At 46.3% G+C, this 14,273-nt stretch overlaps 1 protein-coding gene across 2 annotated transcripts in view; it reads right to left on the bottom strand.

The window, feature by feature from the left end:
* The window catches only part of VPS13C (vacuolar protein sorting 13 homolog C), a 478,755-nt gene that overhangs the window by 162,729 nt on the left and 301,753 nt on the right, over positions 1-14,273 (bottom strand). For both annotated transcript variants that reach the window (XM_069765602.1, XM_069765601.1), the window contains 3 exons: positions 12,308-12,426; positions 11,582-11,751; positions 776-1,020 (listed from right to left, as the gene is read on the bottom strand). In XM_069765602.1, coding sequence (XP_069621703.1) covers positions 776-1,020; positions 11,582-11,751; positions 12,308-12,426 — 534 coding nt within the window. The remainder of the gene's footprint in view (positions 1-775; positions 1,021-11,581; positions 11,752-12,307; positions 12,427-14,273) is intronic.

Below are 14,273 nucleotides of genomic sequence, written 5' to 3'. Positions count from 1 at the left end.
GCCGCCTATTCATTTTTCTAATGAGCGGTCCCACGTGACCGCTGAAGAGGGGAAGAAGCTGCAGCACAGAAGACCGTGGGACGGCAGGGGGAGCGCCAGGATCGCTGGGACTAGGTAAGTATGCCTCAGCGCCCTCACCCCCTCACCCGCCGACCCCACCGCTACCGTGACTCGAGTATAAGCCGAGAGGGGCACTTTCAGCCCAAAATTTTGGGCTGAAAATCTCGGCTTATACTCGAGTATATACGGTATATTGCGAGTAAAGTCAAATGAGCGTTAACAGTAGTATATATATTTATCTATTACCTTCTGGAAAACTTCCTTCATGATGTCAAAAGGATAGCAACATGGAAAATTTTTCTCCTACATATATTTTTACGCAAACCAAAAAAAATTAAAGTCAAGTTTAGTGATAATTGGTCACGCCCTTTAAGAGAAAGATGCTGAATTTAGGCGGTCCGCTGTCTAGCCATTTGTCAACAGCACAACAAATTAATTTTCATTTATGCCACTTAAGTGCCATAAACTATGCCAAAAGTGTTTTTGAGCCCCTGGCTGAAGGAACATTTCTGGGGAAGGCGGACGGAAGTTGTAAAATTATTAATAAAGACCATTATAAATTAATCTGTACTAATCATAGTACAATACTGTTTTTCTAACTCAGAGAGCTAAAAACATGGAACAAATTCTCAGAGTACAGCCTCCTTTCTAAGAGGATAGTCACTAATGAGCATTGTTGCATGTTTAGAAAAGAAAAAAAAAAAATACAGCATACCTCCTCTGTCTGCTTTTGTCTTGGTCGGAGTGGACGGCCTGGAATGGATTTGCAGAGGTTTTTCTGTGGCCGGACTCTGAGGCATGGCATGTATAAAAAAGTCAGCTACAGTCATTAGGAATTCCACACTAGCGCACACATAGAGTTTCTCCAAGATGGCCGTGATGGAACGATCTTGTCCTATTTGCTTGTAGCTTATATCAATCATGCTGCGCGTGCAAGAGGCATCTTTCTGGTCAATCATTCTGGTAAAGAGTAAATGATAGATCAGTCATGCTGATTGTTTATATGCATTTTGAGAATCACGAGAAGCTTTTATTTTTAGTAAATTCACAGCAATAATGCAGAAGATAAGTAAAGGGTAAATGAAAATAATGCTAAATTTACATTATTATTCTTGTGGCCACATTAGACTTCATATAGGGATTTTTGTGTACTCACCGTAAAATCCTTTTCTCCGAGCCATTCATTGGGGGACACAGACCATGGTGTATGCTGCTGCCACCAGGAGGCTGACACTAAGTAATACAAAGAAAAAGTTAGCTCCTCCCCTGCAGTATACACCCTCCTGCTGGCTCCCAGCTAACCAGTTCGGTGCAAAAGCAGTAGGAGATCAATAACGACATATAAGCGTAAAGCATGTCACATTATATATAAGAGTATAACATATCAAAAAATAAAAACAAAGCATAAGCTAATAACAGGGTGGGAGCTGTGTCCCCCAATGAATGGCTCAGAGAAAAGAATTTTACGGTGAGTACACAAAAATCCCTATTTCTCCTTCGCCTCATGGGGGACACAGACCATGGGACGTCCCAAAGCAGTCCCTGGGTGGGGACAACATCACTTCAGGCCGTGTAGCCGCTACTTACAAGTGCGCCACCGCGGCCTGCAAAGTCCACCTGCCCAGACTCACATCTGTGGAAGTGAGTGAATTATAGTGCTTCAAGAATGCATGCGGCCTGGAGGAATTCGCAAGCCTGCGGTCGTGCTTGCCGACGTCTGGCGCCTAGAGCCCTCAGACAGGGAGATAGGCTGGCATCTAGCGCGAAAGGACTCCTGGATGGAGAAAAGAATCCACCAGGCTAACGTGGCCGAAGAAAAACGGCTAAACCCTTCCTGCGACCGTCAGGAAGCCTACTTACCGTCGAAAAACCCGAGTAAAATGTCCAACCTTTGGAAGGACGTCGTCCTCGATACGTACCCACTCGGAGCACTCGCTTCTTCCAGATTATGGAGAACCCATTCCGCTTTGTGGACTAGGGCCGAAGGAGATGAGAGGACGATGCCCCTGCAACAGTGGAGATATAATACCCCTTGGCAACGAGGGAAGGGGATGGCTAGAGGGCAACCTTGCCTTGAAGGTAATAAGGAAAAAAGATAAAGAACAGAGCGTCGAGATCTGAAGACTCATCAGGAGGACAAGAACGCAGAGAAAGAAGTGGGAGAGACCCTCCCTGATAGAAAAGACTATCCGGATCAGAAAAGGAGTCCACTGTAAGATCCCCAGGACCATTAAGGTCCCACGGATTTAACGGTACGCGGTAGGGAAGAACTACAGGTTGAGGCCTGCAAGAAAGACCATATTTCCAGCTTGAGACAATAAGCCGGAAAAATACTAGTACCGCAAGCGAGAAAAAAAAACCTGATATGGTCAGTGCGGGTCTCCCGGGATCACTGGGGCCCTACCCGCTTCCGAAAAGGTTTCAGACGTAGTGGAAGAGGGGTTATGGAAATTGATACCATGGAAGAATAGATCATGCACTGCAATGGTCTTGGATCGCGAGGCCAAACCATGAACTGAAGTACATTGGCGTTCAGCTTGGACGCCATCCGAACTATCTCTGGAGTACTCCAGTGAAGGCAGGTCCGATGGAAGATTTCCGAGTGAAGTTCCCACTCACTTGAGGAAAAACCCGGACGGCTGAATATGTCTGCCGCCCAGTGTTCTATTCCAGGGAATGTACTGTTGAGATCACCGAAGATAGAACTCGGCCCATCAGAGAGTGCGAGGTACCTTAGCCATGGCGCTTGACTGAGGGTACTTGCTAGATGGCTAACTTGGGGCACAGCCGAGGCATTATCCAACTGAGGACCCGCCAGAAGGCAGAGGGCCTGCTGAAGGAATAGCCGTACCGTTCGGATCTACAGAGAGATGATCGGGAGAAGAAAACTGGCAATGGTATCTCCCAATAGCCCTTGGGCCAGGAGAAGGCTCTGGAAGAGAAAGGAGCTCAGAGACTACCCTTTGAGAGCCTGATTGACTTGCAGAAAACGAGCGCAGCGAAGGAAACTGCTTCCGTAGACGTCCTTTCCCTCAGAACCCTCCTAGCGAATTGAAAGAACCGAGGGAATGAGAGATCGAGTGCGCAAGCTCCCTGTAGAAGGGCCACGACCTAGACCCGAGAGAGAATAACCATCCTTCTTGGGCAGGATCATCCTCAAAGAGGATCTGCTGGGCTGAGAATGAGGGAAAAAAACTTGTCTAAGATTAGCTGCTAGCCCAATAGAGAGGTAATTGCAAGTGATATGGACGACTCAGCGTAGTCCTAGGAGAGCGGCTACAAAGTCGACCAAATAGGGCAGGACGACCATGCTTCTAAGGTGCAAGAAGAACATGACAACCGTCATGACCCTTGCGACCACTCTGGTGTGGTAGCCAGGCAGAAGGGCCAGGTCGTGAAAATACTGATCGCGAATGGAAAGGCGAAGAGATTATAGTAGAGAGGAGAAATAGGTATGTGAGGGTAAGAATCCCGAATGACGATGGATGCCAGAAAACAACCACGTTTCTCTGTTGAAGTAGTGGCTGAGCGGAGGAACTCCATCCGAAAAAAGAAAGGGCCCTGTCAAAGGTTGTTAGAAGTTTGGGGTCCAGGAATGGAGATACTTTTCATTCCCTCCATTTTGGAACCAAGATCCCTTAGATCTAGACTGTCCTGGCCAATGCTTCCACTGCTGGTTGAGCCTGAAGAAGAGATACGATCCCTTGCTAGTCTCCCGCTCAGAAGATTTGATTGGCCAGCTATACTGTGGAACGAAGTAGATAAGGTCTGGGACCCGGAGACTTTCATTCTCTCCCTTTGGTCAAGCAACCCATGTGGCGGCTAAGGAAGGGTAGAGCGCTGAACCCGAAACCACAAGACGGAACGAACTAGATTTGCTATCCGACCGTCTGTGGAATCTTAATTGATGATACGCCGGCCAGGATACTGGTAGGAATACCGCAAGAAATTCTGCCCGGCGAGTCTGCCAAGTGACAGAATGCGGGACTGTAACCAGCAGGTCTCTGCCATCGTCGTGCAGAGAAGAAAATAAGGAAAAAACCTCGATCCACCATCTTCTTAACAGGGAAGTGGAGAGGAATCGTCCACTTTCTTGCATCTGATACAAAGGGGGGAAAACCTCCTTGTTGGGACGCCACAAATGTGGACGCCACATCCCCAGAATTGAGGTTTCCGAGTGGACAGGGCAGGTTGTGGCGATAGACCTGGATGCAGAAGAAGATACATGGAGGCGACACTCCGTGTGCTCGTCTGTTGAAGGTGTGGGGGGAAATCGGAGCCCTTTAAGGGACCCGTCGCCCATAAAATTCCGACCAGGTATGGTATCCTACTTAGAGGTCTTCCAGTGCATCACCGTCAAATGTTGATGGAGATTTTCTAGAACCTGTACGTTTTTCTAGAATACTTGCGGCCCCTGCTAGCCGACGGCTCCCATTGTAGGAGAGGGAGCATGTGAGTGCTCCAGAGCTCAGTTAGGGTGACCAGCTTAGGATAGATGATGTGCCCTTAAGACCAGTAAATACTGGTCATGCGCCTTTAAGGCTAGGGGTTACTGGCCATGAGCCTTTAAGACCAGGGAATACTGGTCTTGTGCCTTTTGTAAGATGACATACTGTTCATGTGCCTTTAAAAGCAGGGCATGCTGAAATCCAGGAGATAATGGTCATGTGCCCTTAAAACCAGGTTATGCTGGTCATTTGCGTTTAAGACCAGGGCGTACTGGTCCTGAGCCTTTAAGTCCAGGGCATAATGGTCACGTGCCTTAAAGACCAGGGCATACTGGTCGTGTGCCTTTAAAAGCCAGGGCATACTGGACATGAGCCTTTAAGACCAGGGCATACTGGTCATGTGCCTTGAAAACCAGGACGTACTAGTCATGTGCCTTTAAGACCAGGGCATACTGGTTATTGCGTTTAAGACCAGGGGATACTGGTCACGTGCCTTTAAGACCAGGGCATACTGGTCATGTGCCTTGAAAACCAGGACGTACTAGTCATGTGCCTTTAAGACCAGGGCATACTGGTTATTGCGTTTAAGACCAGGGGATACTGGTCACGTGCCTTTAAGACCAGGGCATACTGGTCATGGCCTTGAAAAACCAGGACGTACTAGTCATGTGCCTTTAAGACCAGGGCATACTGGTTATTGCGTTTAAGACCAGGGGATACTGGTCACGTGCCTTTAAGACCAGGGCATACTGGTCATGTGCCTTTAAGACCAGGGTATACTGGACACGTGTCTTTAAGACCAGGGGATACTGGTCATGAGTCTATAAGACCAGGGCATGCTGGTCACGTGCCTTTAAGACCAGGAATACTGGTCATGAAAGGAATGTTGGAACAAGTGCCTTAAAGACCAGCAAAGCTGGTAATGTGCCTTTAAGAACAAGAATGCTGGTCATGCTCCTTTAAGACCAGGGATGCTGGTCATGTGCCTTTAAGACGAGGGCATACTTGCCATGTGCCTTTAAGACCAGTGCCTACTTGCCCTGTGCCTTTAAGACCAGGGCATACTGGCCTGATTAAGTACTAAGGAAAAGGAGACCGGCTTCTGGCAGAGCAGAGAATGCTGGGGATGTGACCCTTTTAAAACTAGGGGACCCTTAAGACCAGGGAATGCTGGTCCTGGGTTTAATAAAAAGGCATGGAAAGCTGGGGATGCACCTATGGGCCCAGCGACTACCGGGCAGAGTATTAAATACCAGGGAATGAGTCACCAGGGAATGAGTCACCAGGGAATGAGTCATGAGAGCTTCATTGCTGGGAACTCACAGCTCTCTGTTTGCAAGCCTGCACACTGTACTATACATTCTGTAGTGTGCAGGAGCACCAGAAATTGCAGCCTTAAGTATATAAAAAACAGGGAAAGCTAGTCCCTTAATGCTGCCGGGATGCGTGCCGGGGGGGGGGGGGGGGAGGGGGGAAGATATTGGGGCGATTCACCTTACTCAGGTTCTGAGTCCCCCGTCTGGAATAGCGCTGACTTCAGCACTGAAAAACCGCCGGCCGCAGCCCCCTCCAGAAGAAATAGTGACCGCAATGGAGGAGGAAGAAGATGGCCACCGAGATCTCGTCTGGAACGAGAAGCGCCTGAATAGGGGGGCGGAGCCGCTAGAAGGGAGCAAGCGGTGGGCGGGGCTTCCCGGGATGCGGCCTAAACAGGGCCGAAGCCGGGGACTAAATTTATGGCTTCGGCCGGCGCACACCCGCAGACTGAGGGGAAAAGTGCCGCGAAGCTCTGTGGGGACCCTGTCGCTATGGAGCCCTCCTCTGACTGCCGGAAAACCCAAATCTCACGGAGCACTTACCCCAATATGGAGGGGGTGGCAGATGCTGCAGGTAGGAGCTGTGCCCGGGTAGATAGGACGGTGCAGGGTTGGGGAGCCTCCATCCACCATCCCTGCAGAAGAGGGGTGGAGAGGAACCGTCTGCCTCCTTCCATCATCCGCTTTTTCAGTGGTGATGAGGTGGGGGCTGCTCGGACGCCACGCTGGAAGGTGCCTCTGTACAGCCGAGGGTAAAACCTGGTGGACAGGGCTGAATGTCCGGCAATAGGCCTGGCTGCAGAAGAGGATACTGAAGGTGAAACTCCAGTGCTCGTCTGATAAGGGAGGGGGGAGATCGGTGCCCTTGAAGGGGCCCGTCGCCCCTAAAATCAGCTCAGGCAGTGGCTTCCCACGTCGCAGGAGAGGATACGGAGAGGTAAAACTCCCGTGCTCGCCTGTTGATGGTTCGAGGAGATCGGAACATGAAAGAATCCGTCGCCCCATTCGACCGTAGTAAAAAGTAAAAAACGGTAAAAAAAGAGTTCTTTGGGTCTGAATAGCAGACCCGTCCGTGTGCCTCCTACGGACACTAAGCAAGAACTGGTTAGCTGGGAGCCAGCAGGAGGGTGTATACTGCAGGGGAGGAGCTAACTTTTTCTTTGTATTACTTAGTGTCAGCCTCCTGGTGGCAGCAGCATACATGGTCTGTGTCCCCCAATGAGGCGAAGGAGAAAAAAGATTTATCTTGGCCATGTAAACACACATTTTTAAGGTCCTTATCCACATCAGAAAAAAAGGTTGGTCAAACAGGAATATTTTGACCAAAACTACTGTATTTTCTGGCGTATAAGACTACTTTTTAACCCTTGAAAATCTTCTCAAAAGTCGGGTATCGTCTTATACGCCAGGTGTCGTCTTATAGGGCAGGTGCGGACTAATCTGCGGTCGCCGCATAGTGTGGGGGGAGCGACCCCAATGACAAGGAGAGGGGGCACCTCACCGGGAAGGTGAGAGTGAAGCAGAGGCAGAGAAGGAGATAATAGGATACAAGGGCGAGCCAGATTAGCGAAAGAGGAGTGTTTTCCTAGGCATAGCACCGCTCTCTCTTTTTTGCATACCCCTGGCATCCCAGACGCTGACAGTTTGCTTCACTTACACCTTCCTGGTGAGGCCCTCCCTCACCTCGTCATCGGGACCATTCCCCCCCCACTATATACTTCGACCGCAGATTGCTCCGCACCCACCCTATAAGACGACACCCGGCATATAAGACAACCCCCGACTTTTGAGAAGATTTTATATTTTAACTGGAAAAGTTGGGGGTCGTCTTATACGTCCAGTCGTCTTATACGCCGGAAAATACGGGTAATTATTGTCTGCTGCCTTGGCAAAACAAATGAAATTTCATTTTGAGGCATACCCTATAAACAAATGTTTGCTATCCATAAAAAGACTAATCTGGCATGTTAAACTTTTTCCGCTGATCTGTATCATCCGCCAAAAAATACGATACCGCTGTATGAGATTTATGTTTATGCGCCAGCGACGATTTGCTCCATATTTGAATCACATACAGCTCTGGCAAAAATTAAGCGACCACTGCAAAATTTTTAGTTTATCTGATTTTTCTCTTTATAGGTATATTTTTGAGTGAAATGTAAATTGTTCTTTTATTCTATAGACTTCTGACAACGTCTCCGAATTTCCAAGCAATACATTTTGTATTTGTTTTCTGAAAATGAGAAATGGTCAAAATAGGAAAAAAATACATTGCTTGCAGACTCAAACAATGCAAAAAAACAAAACAAAAAAAAACAAGTTCAAGAAACAACAATACTGATGTTTTAACTCAACAACAGTTCAGAAATCAATATTTTGTGGAATAACCATGATTTTTAATCACAGCTTTCATGCGTCTTGGCATGCTTCCCACCAGTCTTTCACACTGCGTTTTGGTGACCTTTTGCCACTCCTTGTACAAAAATGTAAGCAGTTCTACTTTGTTTGATGGCTTGTGACTATCCATCTTCCTGTTGGTCTGGAGATTGGGCTGGCCATGACAGGGATTTGATGTGGTGGTCCTTCATCCACACCTTGAGGTCTGCAAACAATGTATTTTATTTCTTATCTTGACCATTTCTCAGTTTCAGAAAACAAAATGTATTGCTTGAAACATTGGAGACATGTTGTCAGTAGTTTAAAGAATAAAAGAACTATTTACATTTTACGCAAAAATATACCTATAAAAAGAAAAATTAGACAAACTGAAAATTTGGCAGCGGTCTCTCAATTTTTGCCAGAGCTGTATATCACGGCGTTTAAAACCCATTTGACAAAAAGCAGCATCATTGTTTAGGGGACAAGAAAGGTACGAAAGAAAACATAAAAGAGAAAGTGACGAGTCTCTTGAGCAGACAGACCTGGACCTCGACTACTGTAACCTCCTGCTCTGTGGCCTCCCCTCTAAAGGTACCGTCACATTAAGCGACGATGCAGCGATCTAGACAACGATGTCGATCGCTGCAGCGTCGCTGTTTGGTCGCTGGAGAGCTGTCACACAGACAGCTCTCCAGCGACCAACGATCCCGAAGTCCCCGGGTAACCAGGGTAAACATCGGGTTACTAAGCGCAGGGTCGCGCTTAGTAACCCGATGTTTACCCTGGTTACCATTGTAAAAGTAAAAAAAAAAAAAAACACTACATACTTACATTCCTGTCGCGTCCCCCGTCCTCAGCTTCCCTGCTCTGTGTAAGCGCGCTTGCCGGAAAGCAGATCGGTGACGTCACCGCTGTGCTTTGCTTTACGGCCGGCCGGCACTGACACTGGGGGACGCAGGGAAGCTGACGCTGAGGAACGCGACAGGAATGTAAGTATAACACACGATCCCACAATAATCTCAGTGGAACCAAGAAGAGATCCCACAAATAGAATATAAAATCATAATTTTATTAATAGATAAATATAAAAAAACAGTGACTAAATTCAAAATAACACAAAATACTGTACCAAGGGACACCACAGAACATGATACATGCAGGAAAAAGATGTACAGCAACCCTCTGCATAAAGCACCTGCTAGAGGATGACCACATGTGCCTAGGCCAATAACATGCTGACACCTATGCCCATATAACAGAGCAGCTAAGCGGCATATTAACCTCCAAGACCCTGAAGTCTCAACACACCATATTTACCCTCCCCACATCCTATGTACTTGCCACAATGGGCCAATATACAGGGCACCGAGCCTCACTAGATAAGGGGGGGGGGTAAAAGTGATAAATAGCGGGTATATATTACCTGCCGCACAGCTGCTCCTGGACGTCCCTTCACCCCGACGCGCGTTTCGCCTCTCCCGGAAGAAGCTGGTGGCGAAACGCGCGTCGGGGGATCGTGTGTTATAGTATTGTTGAAGTGCCCTCTGCGATTTTTGGACATTTGGTGATTTAGAAATGTAAGTATGTAGTGTTTTTTTTTTTAGTTTTACATTGGTAACCAGGGTAAACATCGGGTTACTAAGCGCGGCCCTGCACTTAGTAACCCGATGCTTACCCTGGTTACATAGTAACATAGTTAGTGAGGCCGAAAAAAGACATTTGTCCATCCAGTTCATCCTATATTCCATCAAAATAAATCCCCAGATCTACGTCCTTCTACAGAACCTAATAATTGTATGATGCAATATTGTTCTGCTCCAGGAAGACATCCAGGCCTCTCTTGAACCCCTCGACTGAGTTCGCCATCACCACCTCCTCAGGCAAGCAATTCCAGATTCTCACTGCCCTAACAGTAAAGAATCCTCTTCTATGTTGGTGGAAAAACCTTCTCTCCTCCAGACGCAAAGAATGCCCCCTTGTGCCCGTCACCTTCCTTGGTATAAACAGATATTCAGCGAGATATTTGTATTGTCCCCTTATATACTTATACATGGTTATTAGATCGCCCCTCAGTCGTCTTTTTTCTAGACTAAATAATCTTAATTTCGCTAATCTATCTGGGTATTGTAGTTCTCCCATCCCCTTTATTAATTTTGTTGCCCTCCTTTGTACTCTCTCTAGTTCCATTATATCCTTCCTGAGCACCGGTGCCCAAAACTGGACACAGTACTCCATGTGCGGTCTAACTAGGGATTTGTACAGAGGCAGTATAATGCTCTCATCATGTGTATCCAGACCTCTTTTAATGCACCCCATGATCCTGTTTGCCTTGGCAGCTGCTGCCTGGCACTGGCTGCTCCAGGTAAGTTTATCATTAACTAGGATCCCCAAGTCCCGTTCAGTGTGTAATGGTGATATTGATTCCTTCTTCCCATGTGTATAACCTTACATTTATCATTGTTAAACCTCATCTGCCACCTATCAGCCCAAGTTTCCAACTTATCCAGATCCATCTGTTACCAGTGAAGACATCACTGAATCGGCGTCACACACGCCGATTCAGCGATGTCAGCGGGAGATCCAGCGACGAAGTAAAGTCCTGGACTTTCCCCAGCGACCAACGATCTCCTAGCAGGGGCCTGATCGTTGGTCGCTGTCACACATAACGATTTCGTTAACGATGTCGTTGCTACGTCACAAAAAGCAACGATATCGTTATGTGTGACGGTACCTTAACACTATCGCACCCCTCCAATCTATTCTAAACTTAGCTGCCCAACTAATTGACCTGTCCCCTCGCTATTCCCCGCCTCTCCCCTCTGTCAATCCCTTCACTGGCTCCCCATTACCCAGAGACTCCAGTACAAAAGCCTAACCTTGACATACAAAGCCATCCACAACCTGTCTCCTCCATACATCTGTTACCTCGTCTCCCGGTATTTTCCTGCACGCAACCTCCGATCCTCTTAAGATCTCCTTCTCTACTCCCCTCTTATATCCTCTTCCCACAATCGCATACAAGATTTCTCTCGCGCATTACCCCTACTCTGGAACTCTCTACCACAACATATCAGACTCTCGCCTACCATTGAAAGCTTCAAAAAGAACCTTAAGACTCACCTCTTCCGGCAAGCCTACAACCTGCAGTAACAACCGATCAACCAATCCATTGCATGACCAGCTCTATCTTCACCTACTGAATCCTCACCCATCCCTTGTAGATTGTGAGCCCTCGCGGGCAGGGTCCTCTCGCCTAATGTACCAGTCGTGACTTGTATAGTCCAAGATTATTGTACTTGTTTTTATTATGTATACCCCTCCTCACATGTAAAGCGCCATGGAATAAATGGCGCTATAATAATTAATAATAATAATAACCTGGATGTGGCTCTGGTTACTCCTTCCCTAAGATCATCAAGAGTGCACGATTTAAGCTGAAATGAAAAGTCCATTGAGCTATCGGCGCTCATCTTTCCTGAAGATGACAGAAGATGAAGCCTCAGTTCTCCCAGGCGTAAGTTTTCATTATGCAGCCAGTCAGAAGCCACCTAATAAAAAAAAACAATACATCATCATCCACAAAACAATTAGATTAAAGGGGTTTTCCCAAGAACAAAGTTCATTTTAATAAATAGATCTTGGAATAATAAATAATACCGCAATTAGATCTGTTCAAAAAAAAGCTCCTGTGCTGAGATAATCTTATAAATGTGCAACGGCATAGAATAAATGAAGAACGGCACTCTCACCACATACTGAGATTTAAAAGCCCTTTAATGCAAGACACAGGACATCAAATTGGTGCGCAAGGGGTATGAGGAAGAGAAATGGACACCGCATAGATGTCTTGTAACTTGGAGTAAAAGACTTGTAAATCTCAAGATGTGGTGAGTGCCGCTCTTCATGTATTCTATGCTGATTAAGAGACCTAAGTAGTCTCGAAAACTTGCAATTTGTTACCATCTTTTCAGTTAGCCATTAAAAGGTATCAATCACTGAGGACTCTCAATTCTATATACCGGTATTTTTCCATCAATAAAATGAAAACCATTGTTACGAGCATAGATCTAGTTGACAGAAGTACTGCAGTAAAAGAGACCTTACCTTACTACTATCATTATTGTAGAGCACAATGGAGAGAGATTCAAAGTTGAAGCCAAACTTCAGTGTTACAGCTACTGTCTCATCAACAGAATCCTGGTTAGATTCGGGATGTGTTTTTTCTGCACAAAGGTACAACACAGTTACATTTTATTGGGCAGTGAGAACAAATACTGCCGAATAATCAGTGATTAAAAAAAACGTAATTTAAAGCCTGATCTGTAGTATTATGTGTCATTCAAATACTTTTTGTGCACATTCAAGTAAATATCCAACATATCACATTACTTTTTCAGTGTCTTGTGTTTCAAGTAAATGTGGTTTGGAGTGAAAATGTCGAATAAAGTTTTGCAGGTGTATAATTTCGAAAGACTACATTATAAAGAAGGAAACACATCCAGTAACAATTTAAGAATGGTGGATGCCAGATACTACAGAAACAAAATATCTGGGAAAACCTAATGACTCGAGTCTAAGCCTAAAGTGGAAAATGCAGCAGCTACCAGTAAATGTCAAAAATAAAAATAGATACCAATAAAAGTAAAATTAATTGAGACATCAGTAGGTTAAGTGTTTTTGTATATCCATATTGAATCACGAGCCACATATAAAGCTCCATACAGTTCATGATGGGCCCCATAAGATGCTCCATACAAATTACACCCCATATAATGCTCTATACAGTTTATGATGGGCCCCATAAGATGCTCCATATTAAAATATGCCCCATATAATGCTGCACAAATGTTGATTATGACCCCATAAGATGCTCCACAGAGACATTTGCCCCATATCCATAGAGATATTTGCCCCATATAATGCTGCACAAATGCTGATTATGGCCCCATAAGATGCTCCATACAGACATTTGCCCCATATAATGCTCCACAAATGCTGATTATGGCCCCATAAGATGCTCCATAGACACATTTGCCAAATATGCTGTTGCTGCAATTAAAAAAAAAATCACATACTCAACTCTCTTCGCTCAGGCCCCGGCACTTGCTATAGTCACCTGTCCTCCGTTTCACCGCTGGGCGCCGCTGTGTCTTCCACGTCCTCTGCACTGACTGTTCAGGCAGAGGTCAGCGTGCACACTAATCGCGTCCTCACGCCCTCTGACCTGAGCATCACTGCAGAGGATGTGGAAGACGGAGCAGCGCCGACAGTGGAAAGGGGGACAGGTGAATATCGCGCACTGCCCCCGTCATACTCACCTGTTCCTGGCGCGGTCCATGCACGTCCCTGGTTCTCCAGGCGCCGGCAGCTTCTTCCTGTAATGAGTGGTCACAAGGTACCACTCATTACAGTAATGAATATGTGGCTCCACCCCTATGGGAGTGGAGTCGAGTCCATGACCCCTGACGAAGCCACTGTGTGTGGCGACACGCGTCGGGTCAGCTAACCTCCTGTCTCCCACTCCCCAGGTGGCTCTGTGTGCGCTCTGCAGCCTTGGTTGTTACCACGTGTTCACTGCTTTCTACATGACTAGTGAGGCCTGATGGCCATGGTATTGTATTAATAGGTGTTATCTGATGTCAGCAAGCGTTCTATAGGGGATTACCATGTACCCTTTCTTGGGGTGAGGGGGTTTTGAGGGCACGTGCCCCATTACATCAGTTACCTACTACCGAAATAGTTACATGTTTTCACTTTATCATCTCACCGGCCCTTGCTTGTTGGCATGATTATTTACTATTTTAGGTTGTTTAATGTATGACTCCATGGTCTCGCAGATTCACTAGTGCTGCTATCTTTTTTGTGATCTCTTAGTAATTATCCTATTTTCTCTCAAGGTGCAGAGTACTGTTCACATAGACATCACATTTATTACTGCTTATATCACACATGCAGTTGTGTGTTTTTTTTATATGTGATACTGTATATACTGGGGAGTGGGTATTCGGGGGTTTGGCCCTATTATAGGCCTAAGTAAAATGTTTGTAGGTCACTTGGATGACCAATTTTA

Source organism: Ranitomeya imitator, chromosome 4, assembly GCF_032444005.1.
Source record: "Ranitomeya imitator isolate aRanImi1 chromosome 4, aRanImi1.pri, whole genome shotgun sequence".
NCBI lineage: Eukaryota > Metazoa > Chordata > Amphibia > Anura > Dendrobatidae > Ranitomeya > Ranitomeya imitator.
This window is presented reverse-complemented; position numbering and strand designations above follow the sequence as displayed.